We start from the raw sequence: 15,793 nt of genomic DNA on the forward strand, positions 1-15,793 counted from the left end.
TTGTTCTGGGTACCCGGCTGGCTGACCGTATTTAAAACAGTAGGCTCTCCGAAAAATGTTGTTCTATCCCGCTTTCTGGGGCTATAATGCAAGAAGGGTTGAGATGGCTAGGGCACGATCTGCCGATGAAGGATGACAGATTGTTGAAGATTTTGTTTCTTGGCCAACCGTCTAGGGCTAAACAGAAATCAGGTGTTCCTCGTTTGGGGTGGGAAAATATCATAAAGAAAGATTTAAAGAAAATGGGAACTTCCTGGGAGGGTGTAAAGAGGGAGACTTTGAATAGACTAGAATGAAGGAGGAGTATGCGTATCTGTGTTGGCCTCAGACGGCTTTGTGCTGCGGAAAGTTGTTAGTAGCAGTAGTTTTAAATAGAGGATCCAAATACAAAATTCTGTTGCAATGACGATTATTACATCGTCATTTTTTTCTTGTTTTCAATTATATTGTATCAATATTTCATTTAAGTTACTATAATGTGTTTGTTTAATTTAGTGAAAGGTCTCAATTTTTATAAAGAGAATAGCGAATACGTTATTTCTGGGTCAGACTAAAATCTTGGAAAACAAGATTTATTTTTTTCAAGAACAAAAATCTTTCTAGAACCACAATTTGGTTTATTTTCCGTATGCAAGCGAATAACAAGACAGTAACAATATGGATAGGCCTAAATTTCTTCTTTCTAACAAAATTTGTGATTTCATTCAATCCCTCTAATGACAAAATTGTGTTGACTGAAGTGCACATAATGCTCATTGAATTTTTTTAACAGTATCACAGAAAATAAAGCGTTATATAAAATAAAGCCATGATTGCCTCATAAAAATTTTTATAAGCATTAATTTTTATGGGGCAATGTATTCACCGCCAATGAACCTTGTCTTTGATCATTATCAACAGAGACACAATTATAGTTATTATTTTCTTGTATCACAACCTTATAGAATGATCTTCATAGTCAGGCTGTTTTAGCTTGGATTTGCCAATTTAAGCATGGCCTTAATACTGCTGCCAAACTCTGATTTGTTCAAGTACTTCCTTTCAATTTTCTTGAGAAAACGTTCAGTTTCAGACAAAAGCTTCTCCGATTCAACAGCCAAGTTTTCCAGCTCATCATTGAGGGAGTCAACACTTTCTTCAATGAATTTCTCATGTTGTCTTTTTGTACGCTGAACTGTAAAACGAAGATATAGACAATTTTATTTAAAATGGTCACTTTACAATTCATTTTGAAATTTCAAGAAAGACGAAAAAGAAAGTTGTTCTCAAAATTTAAGGATATACCTTGAGTTTTCGTACGCTTAGAAGATAGTAAAGACAAGATTTGATTTTGGCTTGATCAAAACTTTCCTTTGGTTTTCCGGAAAATAAATTTTAATTTTCCTTTGGAAAATTAAAATTTTTCCTGCATCAAATGAGTAAAAGAAAATGTCATATGAAAAGAAAAAATATAAATAAGAAAAACAACATTAAAATAACAACAATAAATAAAGACTTTACCATCACCTGGAGACAGAAGAAAAATTAATGTTTCATTTTTCATTGTTTTAAGTCTCAAACAAGCGACATTTCTGAGCTAGTTTAAGGGATCTATTCTATAGATCTTGATGCATTAACAAGTCTGTGCTATCATCTAGCGAGAAAAAATTCTTTATGATAGGCAGAAGAAAAGGATGTGTAAGATGACGATGTTTAGTGGGATATAACCAGAATTGTTTTAGTGTTTAAATTGAATTTTATCAGGTAGTCTTGGAGCTACTAGATAACTCTTTTCCGAGGCATCAAGAGTAGCTGATCAGTTGCCAAGTATTTATTCTGAACTTACATCCAAAAAGTCTCTCTCTCAAACCCTTAAAGCAAATGCAAACCCAAGAACTAGTTAATTTTGGAAAGGTTGGGAGTGTGTTCAATCTCGGGGCAGGACATACGATGAAAATCCTTGTGTTTCATTGGGACATTACATAAACCAACAATTGAACCACCCCGTTTTAGGTCAATTGTAGCTTGGTATGTAGCCTACAGGTACATATGAAAACTCAGGTTGTTATATTGTTCCAATCCGGAAGAAGATCCATATAAGTAGCTTTGTTTGGATTATTTTAGGAAGAATTCAACCGGGTTTTAAATTGTTATGAAGGTCTTTCCACCAATGACAAAGATGAAATCGGTTACCTACGACTAAATTAAGAAAGAAAAAAACAGCCTCAATATCTATTAGGTGGTTATAGACACTAAAGTTGCTACTGTCCACGTATGTCACTTATTCCTTGACCAGGAAGAAAAGCACTAGATTCAAAAATACAAATGCAAGGCTTAAGAATGAAGGTGATATGATAGTTTAGTCACTGGAACTAGAATTCCATGCTTATAATTTCAAGTTTCACGGCAGAAGCTCATAGATTTTATTCCGGAAAGTACCGACTGAGCAGCCGGATTCCAAGGGAAAAGAGCCCAATTGGGCCTGGTATATGACTGAGTAATTCCCTTTTCTTGTGTTCTTTGTAAAGGTGTTGTTCTTAGGATAATAATGTTTCATCGTCCTTATTATTGTAAGAAAAATTCGAGACCAGTTCAACCTGGTCGTGGGAGATGGTTTGGGGTCTCTACTCTGTCATAAGCTTCTTTTTCTGTCCTTACCCTTAACAAAACAATCCTGCCTAAGGGATTTTCCTAACCAAAGCCATGACTCCTAACAACATTGCAGGGTAACCTTGTGAAGAGGTACTCATCAAGGAAATTATAGCCTAGTAAATTAAATAGTAAGATGTTAATTATGATTAGTGGATCAATCTTCTGGGTCTGATCTCTTTTTTTTCGGGCTTCTTGGAAGGGAAAAGCTCATATTTATAGACATTAATATACAATGAGAAGGAGGTGCTAGCCTTAAAATTGCTTCGTAAGATTTATATTCTTGTTGATTGAACAGAGGCACCAACCGTAGAAAACCATATTGTGATCAATATGGGCCCACGATTGCAAATGGCCTCTATTCATACTGTATATCCAATAAGTAGCATAGTAAATAGATTCTGGACCACCTAGATCAACCCATCAATTTACCTCATTTTCAATTGAATTCCCACCATTTTAAAAACAAATATTGCACATTTGAAACATTTTTCATCCCTACATTCAAAATGAAAGCAGGTCCTTGGTAATCAAATTTATTCTCAATTTTCATACTTTTCACAATATGAACACAGGTTTCTGCCCTACCTAGATCACCCCGTCAATTTACCCCCTTTTCAGTTTAATTCACAGCATTTTAAATGAAAATTCTCGACTGTTTTACAATTTCCCATCATGAGTTTTCAAAACAGGTCTTATGAAATAAGGATTTTTTACTATACTACCAATATAAAAGCTTAATATAATTTAATGTTTAGTGGATAGTTCAGTATCATTATCTAAATAATGTATATTTTCTTAATTTTTTCTTTCAACAACCTTTAAAATCATACCTATATCTGATGTTTTTAATTTCTTTTCAAGAACAGCTGCCTTAGAGTCAAAACGCTTAGGTGCAAAAAAGGTAAACCATTTCACCTTTAAAATCAATAATAATAACGAGTTTATTTCCATAGCCAGTTTTTACACATTTCGTTCCTTTGATTGTATATTCTATTCCTAGATCCAAGTCTTCTTTCCTAATAGTTTGATTGTATTTATTTTCAATTTTCATTTCGCTTGAAAGTTTCTCCATTTATTAGTTGATAAATTTTATTAAACAAATTTCCAAGTTGAAAACATTTTATATATTAACATCCCATTTCGTTTATAACTCTAAACATGTCTCCGGGGCATAACTGGTCAACACGCTGGTTAACGCGGCTCAAGTGCAGTAGCCGGGAAATTTTGTAAGAATGTTGCGATACAGATGAGAGAAAATAAAATATTCAGTAACGAAAAGAAAAATTTTAAGACTTAAAGAATTTTTTATGATATTATTTGTCAAATGAAACCCAAAAAGATAGTTTAAACTCTCATTACAGGCCAGCATGGCCGAATTGCTAAGGTGGCTGACTGATCATCGATTGCGGTCGAACAGTTTGACTCTCACTGTTTTTACGCTTAGCAGTTCTGGCCACAGATAAAGTAATAAGAAGCTGAGGGCTTCCCTCCAAACAAAAACCGTGGTAGGTTTGCCTCAGAATCCAGGCTCATGTGAGATCACCAACATCAAAAATCAAAAAATAAAAATTAATAACTGCCAGGGGGAGGGGTTTTGCAAAAAAACTTAAATTTTCTTGAATTATTTTTAAATATTATTTTTGGACGTTCCAGGTTTTACGTAATATTTATAACCATCTAATTTCACCCGATTCAAATATTTTTCACAGGGAACAAACTGTAATGTTCTCCGTAATTCTAGTTCTCTTTTAATTATTTTATCACTGGTCAATTCACCCGATTTATTCCATTCAAACATGCAAGCAATGCAAGCAATTCTAAATAGAATGAATAAGAACTTTTGTATTCAACCTTTCTTTCTAATATTCTTAGATATTTTTCAAGTATTTCAACCAGAACTGTCTCAATACTTCAAGAAGCAAGGGGTAACATAGCCAGCACAAATAAACCTGAAGCATTCAATATAAATTTAAATACTAAGAAAGCATTACTAACATTTCCATTATATCCAAAATTTCTACTATAAACAAATACTCTCTTTTCTAGTTCTTCTTCCATTTATATTTAAAAATAAACTTTAGATAAAATTTTGTGGATCCATTCCCTTAAATCTTCTTTTTATATAATCAACACACAAATGACCACAATTCCCGTCTTTGAAATTTTGAAATTTGTAGAATGATAAGCGATTTGTTTATTTGAAGTCTTAAAGTAGTTTACAATTTCATTTCCAGGTTGGATTTCAAAAGAATCATAAAATTCTACAAGTGAGCACTTGGGATCATTGAAAAGTCCAACGCGTCCCAGGTGATCCGATGGAGTCATAATTGACAACATCAAATTCCTTTTTCTTTATTCTATTTAGTAAGTTATCTCAAGAAAAACACCTTGAAAATAAGAAACATGACTTAATTTATTCAATATATCAATATTTTTCAGTGGTATAATGTATTTTTTTTATTCTTTCTGACATTCCCCGTTTTTTGAAAGCGAGCATTCTTTGAATTGGAAGAATCAGTAGCGTTATCAATTATTTTCTTTCAACCATAGTGAATTAAAGGAATTGAGAGAACTCAAGTCTTTGAAAGGAATTAGATAATTAAACAATATTTAGTTTTATTTTATTTCGTATATAAGCTTTTGTTTTAATTGTTTTAGTTTAGTTTTAATACTGATGACTGTCACTGAATACGTGACCACAATATCTGGTATTTTTTGTGAATTTCAATCACTGTTTGTGAAACACTGTCTATTATAAGGATTTTATCTCTATTTGAACTTCTAGTTATCGTCAAGGAAAGGCAGCTCGGTCTCCAAAATTATCTTTTCAGCATGTGTACCTAATGCAGATGCACCGCTTTTTAGGGCAGCTTTACCTATTGCAGCTGCTAATGGTATTAAAAATGGAAGTAAGCCACCATTTTGAATCAGTTGACGATATGATATATTTATATAGGCATCTTTGTTCTTTATTTTTCCTTGCTCAATTTGTTCAATTTGTTTACAATTAAGGAATAGCTTAACTGGTTCTTTACAAACAATAATATTTTCTATTCGAATTCGGCAATTTTCTGTTTTTTAAACATCTGTTTATTTTTACTTTTTGAGGAGGAGATAAAGGAATTGTATATTCAATAAAGTCAGATTTTTATTTGATTTCAAATTTATTGAGAAGAGATAAGAACGGTAATGATGGATAGTTTTGAAGTAGTTGTCTATAGGATAAATCAATATCACATCTTTTATTTTCATTTTTATATTGTTATATCTTAGTCACCTGTCTTTTATGAAGTAATAGTTTGACAGGTTCTCATTCATTGACTTTTGTATGCGCTACTCACACTTTACATTTTTGTTTTTCATCAAAACACGTTTTAATTTTGTTTTTGGAATTCTGATAAACAAATTGTATACTCTTCATTTTATTAGAGAATTATTTTTATAGATAAAATTCCAATGTAAAATTTTCGTAATACTCTTTTCAAAAAAAACTTCATAGGTTTGTAGGCTTGATTCTTACTTCAACCTTCCTTTTCATTCTCTTTTTAAACGCTTCATCAGGATCTTTTTGAAGTATATTTAATATAAATTTTAAACACTTAAACACATAAAACACTTCGAATTTACTAATAACGCTGAAAGATTAACTGCATCTGCACCATTTTCTGAGTTTGCAACCTTTCTAATTCTTCTATTTTCTGCATTAATATTTTCTTTGGTTAATTTTAACTAATAGTCCTTTGTCATCAACATTCTAGTCAATATATTGCCAGGTGATTGATAAATTATAGCTAAACTATAAATATCCTCACTTAAATACTCATTTGTAAGAAATTGTTGGTTAACAACTTCACCCTTGAAAGCGTTTAAAATAATTTTAACATTTATATAAATTCACAATATCATTCTCTGATTTTGGATCACCTAGATTAGTTAATCATTTCAATTGTAAATCAAAATTATCATCCTCATCCAGTAATCTACTTTTGTTATTTGTATACGTCCGATATTTACTTCCTAAACTTCCAAACTTATTCATTTAGTATACACAAATTTCATTAAGCAAATATCAAATTTCCTTCTGTACCTGAGATATTCATCATTTGTTTTCAAATCAATTAGTAAAAATCCATGATTCCTTGTTGCTTGATTGAAGTACTTGATATTTTTTTTTTTCAAGTAAGATGCATGGTTTTGTCTGATTCTATGAATTTCTTTTGAATTACAACATTTGAAAAAATACAAAATACTTACAGTTTAATCGTATAATTTTTGGGTGTATCAAAATAGCTCTGAGAAACATAGATTATTGATGTATTTCGTTTTTTACCTCTCGCGAATAAATCTTCAATTTTTTATCTTTTCTTTGTTACAAAGTCATCAAAGATAACTAAATTTTGACAATTGGGATCTAGCTAATCTCCATCAATGATATCGCTTTTATCATTAATTGCAAACAAAAGATCTCTTCCGAGGGGGATTTTTTTAACCATGCCAGTCTCAATCTTAGAGAGAAAATAAAATGCGTATCTATATAAATGTAACCTCTTTTCCTCGAGTTATCTTCTTGTCAATTGCCTCTAATGTTAAGTAGAAATCAGATTCCTTTGGGACCGTTACTGATGGAGACCTACGAACTAGTTACCTGCAGTGCGATTAGATACAGACATATAAATAAAACAAACACAAATAGAAAAGCAATAGTTTTATTGAGACTTACATTTGGGTGTACAACAGTGCTCCACTTCAACTGACAACAACAGAAGCAGAGATAATAACGACCAAATCTCTACAATGACTGCATAATGATAATTCTGTCAAAGAATGTTTCTAATAGTAGTTCTGACAAATGAATCGAACAGATTATGACAACTGAATGCCCATAATAATGAATCTGATCCACGAATGCCCCGAAAAACACTTTTCTTCACTATATTAAAATTATTCCTGCTTCTGCGCTCTGAGTGCTATTTCACGATTGGCTCAAGTCCTGTGGAGGGGGTCGCTACCTTGTTATTATGTTTACCAACTCACTTCATTATGCTAACCGTTCATCCAATAATTTGTTTTAAATATTTTCGATGATTTAAACATTGATACTGCTCTTATAACTTAAACTTCCTGAGAAACTTTGTGTCTAGCATTTTTTTATTACCAAATATCTCAGCGAAATTCAAAACCGAATAGCGTTGTTGTTTGGCTGAGGCTAAAACGCAGTTTCTCTTTTTCCTGATTAAGAATTTAGACCTCCTGGAAACGGGGTTTGAACTTAATTAGGGGGAGTTTAATTTATGTTGGAATTATCTTTAGAAAGAAAGGATTTTATTGTTTTGTATTTTAAATATATCACATATTACTTATGGTACATATTACCCTTCACATTATTTAATGACGTCCCTTCATTAGGATTTGCTTGCCTTTGGGTTTTTGAAATATTCGCGATTTATTTACTATTGGTCCTACGTCATTTTAATTGACATTGTATTACTTATACTTTTATATAAGCTTAATCAGGAGTGCTAAAAATTTTCTGTATTACTTTTCTTATTTTATTATACATCCCTATCTAAAGTTCATCTACCAGAGTGAGATTATCTATGGTTCTAGCCTAGCCACTATACTAAAGATTTTTTTTTCTACATCTAACACTGATGACTTTTACATTTCCAACAAGGTTGAGACTATTCTACTTTTACTATGAAGTTTTTTTTGACAATTCACCTTTTACAAGTTCTTATCCTTTGCTAACTATAGGATAATTATGCTTCCTATCTACGCTAAATTAAAAAAATAGTACGACGACGCTACACATATCTCTATCTGAACATCTAACACTACATATAAGAACAATTTAAAACACACAGTATAAAGTTTACCTTGTTCACTGGTAAGGCTTATAACGGTTTCATTAGAACCTTTCGCTTTATAATATTACTACTGTATCATTGGAATTTTTAAGTTTTCAACGTTTTTAAAATGTAAAATGTGTGAACTTAAACCTAGTTCATAACCTTTGTGATCTTTGACAGTACTCAATACTTGTATTATAAATTATTGTCGTTCACTCCTTTCGTCTTGGCGAAAAAATTTAAAACACTTACAATATAGTTTCCTCACAGAACAGTTCGAACTTGGTTATGTTCATCTTGGACGAGACGCTTTCTCTAATTGTCAAACGGGAAATGATACTCCCAGGTACAGGTGTGTGGAATTTTCATGTCAGAGTTCATTCTCACCTGCTGTTTTTTTGAATAGTTCTTAAGTTGCCTTATCGTTAAGGGGTTCAACACTGGGACTGTTGAGACTTGGGACTTGATCTATTATCAACACAGTCCGGATTGGGTTGATTTTCTTCTCAGCATATCTTTCTTTGGATATTTTAAAGTACATAGAGAATGTAATTCTCGTATAAAATTGTTCGTGTGTGCACTTAGAGATTACAGTTCTCTTATAAAATTGTTCGTGCCTGGTTTGCGTCTATTAACTTTTGCGGTGATTCCTTGGTTAATCACAGGGAAATTGGTATTGGGATTTGGAATGGATCGACATCAAACTTCCGTGACTCCTTCAACATATTGTCTTTAACTTGTGGGAGGGGTATATTATCACTGAGGGGTTAGTGACTGGGGTTAATTGTTGTTTCTTTAATTCAATGGTTGGTTTCCAGGTCTATTTTTCAGAAATTATCTCGTAGCATGTATGGGATAACAGAGATATTATTTTTTCGCATTTGATAGAGGTGATAGGATTGATTCCGAAAAATGGTCGAAAGGGATTCGACGCGTGAATCTGCGAAACATGAATAATCTTTGGGTTCATCAAATATCATGACTATACAATCGTATGGTACATGGGTCCATAATGATTATCAAGGGTGATATTTATGTACTTATATCTTGTACTGGTCGTTGGGGTTCTCAGGATTTATGTGATTATATAGTTTGATAATGCACTGGATACTGAGATTCAAATATAGTGTTACCTAATACGTAATATGGTTTGTGGTCGACGAAACAACGATCAAAAGGTAACTATAATTTTCGTAAACGAAGCTAGGAAGAAAATTGCCCGGAGTCTATGGTGAGTATTCTTCGTTGGTTGAGGTATGATGAAAATAGATGCTACTAGGTTGTAACTGCACTGGACTACGCATTGTAATGATCGATTTCCAATATGTCATTCCACTTCCTGTAATAAAAATAACGAGGCAGAATCACACGTTCTTTAAAACAAGTCGTCATAACACATAATAAACCATACGATTGGGTGCATTTTAGGGTGAATCTTACCCTACAAGACAATATTAAATACATACACTAATATTACTACAAAAATATTGATTTTAATAAAACAACATTATTATCATGTTGTTTTCAGATACATAGAATTCCCATTGGGAAATCTAAAACAGAGATTTCTTCTAATTTGTTTTGAGAAATGAAACGACGATACAAGGCTTATTTAATTCTTCAACACTTATTTAATTCTCCCTTAGATTTAAAACAATCCTTTAAACATAAGTTACTCTACATTGTTAAATTTTAGGTCTCAGATTACAACATATTTCATGCCTTTATTGTTCACGCACGTCCGTGCTGTTTAAGAAACGCATACAGCAGCGTAGTAATCACACGGTTTTACATAAACTACACATACAATCAGGGAGCCACACACAACAAGGACGACTGAAAACCTCTATACCCAGTCGTTTTCTAATGTCTTCCCTTTTTCTTGGCTTAGACGTCATCATGGGGATCCGGGTTTAACTTCTGCATTTCATTCGTTTCACCGAGCTATTTCTACAGATTTAGCCGCTTTTATTTCAGAATTTTGTCATCGTTTAAGTCCAGTAATGATTCAATGGTCAGGAAGATTGTAAATATTAAGCATAAAGTCCGCCGTAATCGTAGACGGACATTGGCTAATAACAGTCCGTACTTGGTATTTATATGAGTAAATCTCTGGTCCGCATTTGTAAATAGAGGAATCTGGGAATCTAACACTACTCTTATTTTTGTAAACCTTAATGTCCCTTTAATCTGTTCTATTTCGGACCATATCGAGGTTTTCATTTCCTCACTTTCTATATTGGGAATAGTGTAAGACAGGTTAATTGCATTAAAATGGATTACTTTAGGACTTATTATATTTGCGCTCGTGGTAATTAACGGCGTTCGAACAGTTGACTCTTTAGTTACAAGTCGACATCCATGTTTTATGGTTATCGTACCCACATCTTGTAACAGTAATTCTGTCCTGTAACTTGGATTTATTCTTTCTGTATTATTATAACAAGACAAAGTTCCAACACATTTCTGTTCTCTTGGAACAACATTTTCTGTTCTCTTGGAACAGAAAATAACCAAAGATCATTTCTAAGATGTATGAATATTTCTTGTTTAGTACTTCCTATCAAGGCTTTGCATGAATCAGGTATTTCTTCCTGTTGGGTGTCTTTTAAGAATATATCTAACATACAAGATTCAGATTTGACATTATATATAGGTAACGTAAGCTGGCATACTAGGTTTTTTAATAATAAGCACTCTTTTAAGTTTTGCGGATTGGCTAGGGTGTATTTTTATCAATTCCGATTAACTAGCAAATGCTCTGCTTCAGGTGTGATAGTCATAAATGTATTAATCTTCTTTATATCCGCAGGGAAGATTAAAATTTTGTACAAGTCGTTTAGGGATTGTTGGTTTATCGATGGAATTGTTACTACTGCAAATAACTGTTCATTTATTTCCGTGATGTGGACTTTTAATTTGGTATAGTAAAAAAATAAATTTGATACTTCTGGCTCTACGGGTAAGTGTAAGCCAAACGTTAGGTGCGTTTTTATTTCGTCTAACATACTTTCTAGGTTAGAAGGATCTACTAGGTCGTAAGACAAAGCTCCTCCCGTGAGGGCAAATAATGCGAGCTCAAACTTACTAACATCTGTCGCCAGATTTAGTAGTGACATGGTAATTTTATCGAGTGATACCATGGTAAGGCTGGCGTCTGTCAACACGCGGTCCACTTCGTTCCTTAAATAATTCATTACATTTACAGTTTTTGAGATTTTCCTAGATATCATTTCAATTTTATCTCTGGTAATTTGCTACACTAGCTTGTATCTTCTGAACGTGTAATGTTAGGTTAATGGCATTATTCAGCATTTTTACATTTTCCCTATATGTACCGTGAGTAATATGTGATACATTTAAAATACAAAAAAATAGAATTCTTTCTTTCTAAAGATAATTCCTACATAAATTAAACTTCCCCTAATTAAGTTTAAATCCCATTTCCAAGAGTCTAAATTCTTAATCAGCAAAAAGAGAAACTGCGTTTTAGCCTCAGCCAATCTTGATTTAGGGGGCTCATTTTCTACCTCTGACGAATCGGTAGACGAGGGACGCGGTACCCATCTTTCTGAAAATTTTGCTCTTTTTATTCGGCTAACATGTGCCTTGTAAGTTCATCCATTATCAGGGTTCACTACTTTAAAAGTATAATAGTTATCGTACTTTTTGACTATTCTGTACGGTCCAGAATATTTGTTGGAAAGTTTCTTTTACTTCCGCTTTTGCCTCATTTTGAGGTAGACGCAATCTCCTATCTTAAAATCTATATTCCCTTTGATTTTGGGTAGGTTTCTTAACTCTTGACTTATTTTATATTTTTCCAACTCTTGTTTTACTATTTTATAAGTTTTCCTTATCTTATTTATGAATTCTTATTTGTAATCCTCCGAGTTATTGTAATATTGTCGGGACTCAATAATCTCGTCATAGGGGATTTTAAAATCACGACCAAAAAGTAAATAAAAAGGGTTGTCTTTGGTTTGTTCTGAATAAGCAGTGTTGATTATGTTGATTAAATAAGGTAAGAATTGATGCCAATCGTCCCTGCTGTCTTTTGTATAAATGCTTAATACATTCGAAAATATTTTGTGCCTATTTTCTATTTTACCAGTAGCTTGTAGGTGATATGGGGAAGTCACCAATTTCTCTATGTTAAGAAAACTCATTAAGTCTTTTGTTACTTTTGAAACAAAATTGCTTCCGTTGTCACTTAAAACCTTATTTGGAATGCCAAATTTTTTAAATACTTTCGCTAACGCCTCACTCGTGGCGTAAGCACCTTGATTTTTTGATGCTTTTGCAAAAGTAGATCCGGAAAAGTGATCTCTAACTGAAAGAACACAAGTGTGGCCTCTGTTGGAAACAAGTAACCCTCCACTGGTTGCATATAAATCAAATGAGACAATATTGAAGGGGAATCTCGCTACCGGGACTCTTCCCATTGGAGGATTAGGATAAGCTTGGGGGCTTTTTCTTAAGTTACACGCTTCGCATGTACTTACAAATTCCTTGAGTTTTGTTACTGCCGATGGCACGTAAAAATATAGTTTTAATTTATGGAAAGTTTTTGCTACTCCTAAATGTCCACCTATATCTGAATGAAAATATTCGAATGCAGGTGTTATTAAGTTTTGGGGCAATACAGGTATTATTGAGGTTTGGTTTCTATTTGCCTCAGCAGTCACGATTCTGCATAGTATTTCTTCATCAAGATCATAGTAAAAATTATCTATCTCTTTTCTAAGAGTTTTGAATTTATCTGGTAACGCATCATCATTCACAAAATAATTAATAAGTGCTACACACATTTCGTCCTTTTTGCTTTCTTTTTATATTTTCTAATGACAAGGGACAATACTTTTACTTATTTTCTTTTACTGTGTCTTTGACTTTGTTTTTCTTACATTTATGTTTACTCTTAGCATTGATAGCGTTAAGTCCATTTTCCTCGGCGTCCGACGGATATTTTCTGGCTATCTACTCAAAAAGTCACAAGCTGCATTTTGTTTACCTTTTAAATATTCAAATTCGTAATCTAGATCTTGGATTTTCATAATCCATCTAGCTAGAATGCCCGTGGGGTTTTCAAATGTGCGCAGGTACTGCAAGCTTTTATGGTCTGATCGTAGTATAAATTTTTTACCAATTTAATAGTATCTAAATTTGCCCAAGTGGTGGATTATAGATAATAATTCTAAGTTTGGGGCGGAATAACTACTTTCGCCTTTTGATAAGGTTCTACTCGAATAGCATATAACCTTTTCTAATTTTTTTTATTAGAAGGTTAGAAGGATCAGGGTTTCCTAAGGAAATTATTTGCGAAAGAATAGCATCAATGCCCTTTGAACTAGCATCGGTTGTGACCACAAATTTTCCGTTTTCAAAATCAGGTAGGGATAATATTGATTCATAAGTGAGTGCCTTTTGAGACGGTCTAGGGAAATTTGAGCTTCTTGAGACCAGGTAACATTTTGGGAGTTCCCTTTAGTTAACTTCGTGAAGGGTTTTGCAATTTGGGCATAATTGCGCACGAATTTTCTAAAGTAGCCAGTAAGACCTAAAATTCCTCTTAATTCTTTCATAGTTCTTGGGGGTTTGAGGTTTTCAACAAATTTTACTTTATCAGGGTCTAGATAAATCTCTTCTCGCGTCACCACTACTCCTAAAGATTCGATTTTTGGTTGAGATAAATTTACTTTTCAGGCCGGCATTTTAAATTGCCTTGTATGAACTTCTCAAACACCTTGGCTAATGCTGCTAATTGTTGTTCAGCGTTTTCTCCCACGCACATGACATCATCAACAAAATGTATGATATTCTTTAATCTTCTTAACAGGTGTAATAAGGGTCTACATAGCGCGCTTGAACTTGTCTTAAGTCCAAAAGGTACTCTAAAGTATTCATATGAACCACATTCAGTCGTAGAAAACGCGGTTTTATAGACATCTTTTTCGGGTATTTTCACTTGGTGGTAGCCTTGGGTAAGATCTAAAGAAGTAAAAATTTTTTTTTGCTGGAAATAGAGTCAAGAATTTCATCTATTCTTGGTAAAGGAAATTTATCACTAATTACTTGTTTGTTAAGGGCTCTATAGTCTACAAAAAGTCTAAGATCACCATTCTTTTTTGGTACCAAGATCACTTGTGCACTATACGGACTTATGTTAGGACGTATAATTTCATTTTTTTTCTAATTCATGAATTTTATTTTTTAACCACTCTTTGTGCTTATACAGCACATGATATGGCTTTTTCGCTACTGGATTATCAGTCGTTAAAAATTAGTGTTAATAGAATGGTATCAGTCCGATTTCATATTAAGATGCGGAAAATAAATCTTTAAAATTACATAGTAATTAGCATAATTTTTTCTTAAGGTCTAATTCCGTAATATGATCCGTATTAAATTTGTTTAAGAATTGCGATTTAGTTAGAGGATATTTGTTAATTGAGGTTTAATGCCATTTACTCGGTTTCTTTTGGAAATTTCCCATCTATCTAAATCATTCTCCGAGATAACTTGGATTTGAATTAAACACGTCCCCTTTTTTATTGTAATTGTATAATTTTCGTGGTTATTAGTTACCCAAATATAACTTTCTCCTTTGTCGTAAGATATAATCTGTTCCTCCCATAACAGATTTTCGGGAATTTCATTTGATGGATCGCAAACCATATTTCAGATTTGCTATCCACTGGTTCAATTATCGGTGATATTTTAATTCTTTGTATTATTTTTGCAGGGATTTTTGTTTTCCGAATCGCGGATCCTTAAAATTTTTCTTTACTTTCTTATTCGAATATATTCATAATGGTAGGAGTGTGAATTACTGTGGCATATCGTAGCGTGACATTGGGTAATATTATGTTTTTCAAAAATTCCAATCTTTTTTTGATTTCATTTGACTTACAACGTCATGTATCTGCTATTTTTCTTTTTGCTGGTCCATTGCGCTTATTATTTAAATTTACTTCATTTCTGCAATGTCTCTCAGAATAATTGAACAAATTTCTGATTATGCCATGTCCTCCGTGCGAGACATGAGGTTCAAAAGATTGCGACATTATACCTCCAGAAATTTTATTTATTGTTACGGTTTCTTTGTAACCTCTGTTACAGTTTCTTAAGGTAGAAATTCCTTCCCCTACCTTAGCCGGGTAGACAAGCCTTTCGTTTGCCACGTCTAATTGTACTCTATTAGACCTTAAAAATTTGCAATAATAGCTTCATACGGAAAGTAATCGCATATTATAAAATTTGTCGGAAAAATTCTATTATCCCTTTTTACGTCTAGGCGAATTGAACCTTTT

At 32.9% G+C, this 15,793-nt stretch overlaps 1 protein-coding gene across 1 annotated transcript in view; it reads right to left on the minus strand.

Moving 5' to 3' along the window:
• Positions 1 to 562: 562 nt before the first annotated feature.
• LOC148951592 (uncharacterized) overlaps positions 563 to 15,793 on the minus strand; it is a 42,203-nt gene continuing 26,972 nt past the window's right edge. Inside the window, exon 2 of the mRNA XM_089091208.1 lies at positions 563 to 1,174. Coding sequence (XP_088947334.1) covers positions 969 to 1,174 — 206 coding nt within the window. The 3' untranslated portion in view covers positions 563 to 968. The remainder of the gene's footprint in view (positions 1,175 to 15,793) is intronic.

Source organism: Artemia sp. Qi Xiang Cuo, chromosome 6 (genome assembly GCF_049724085.1).
Source record: "Artemia sp. Qi Xiang Cuo chromosome 6, ASM4972408v1, whole genome shotgun sequence".
Taxonomy (NCBI): Eukaryota; Metazoa; Arthropoda; class Branchiopoda; order Anostraca; family Artemiidae; genus Artemia; species Artemia sp. Qi Xiang Cuo.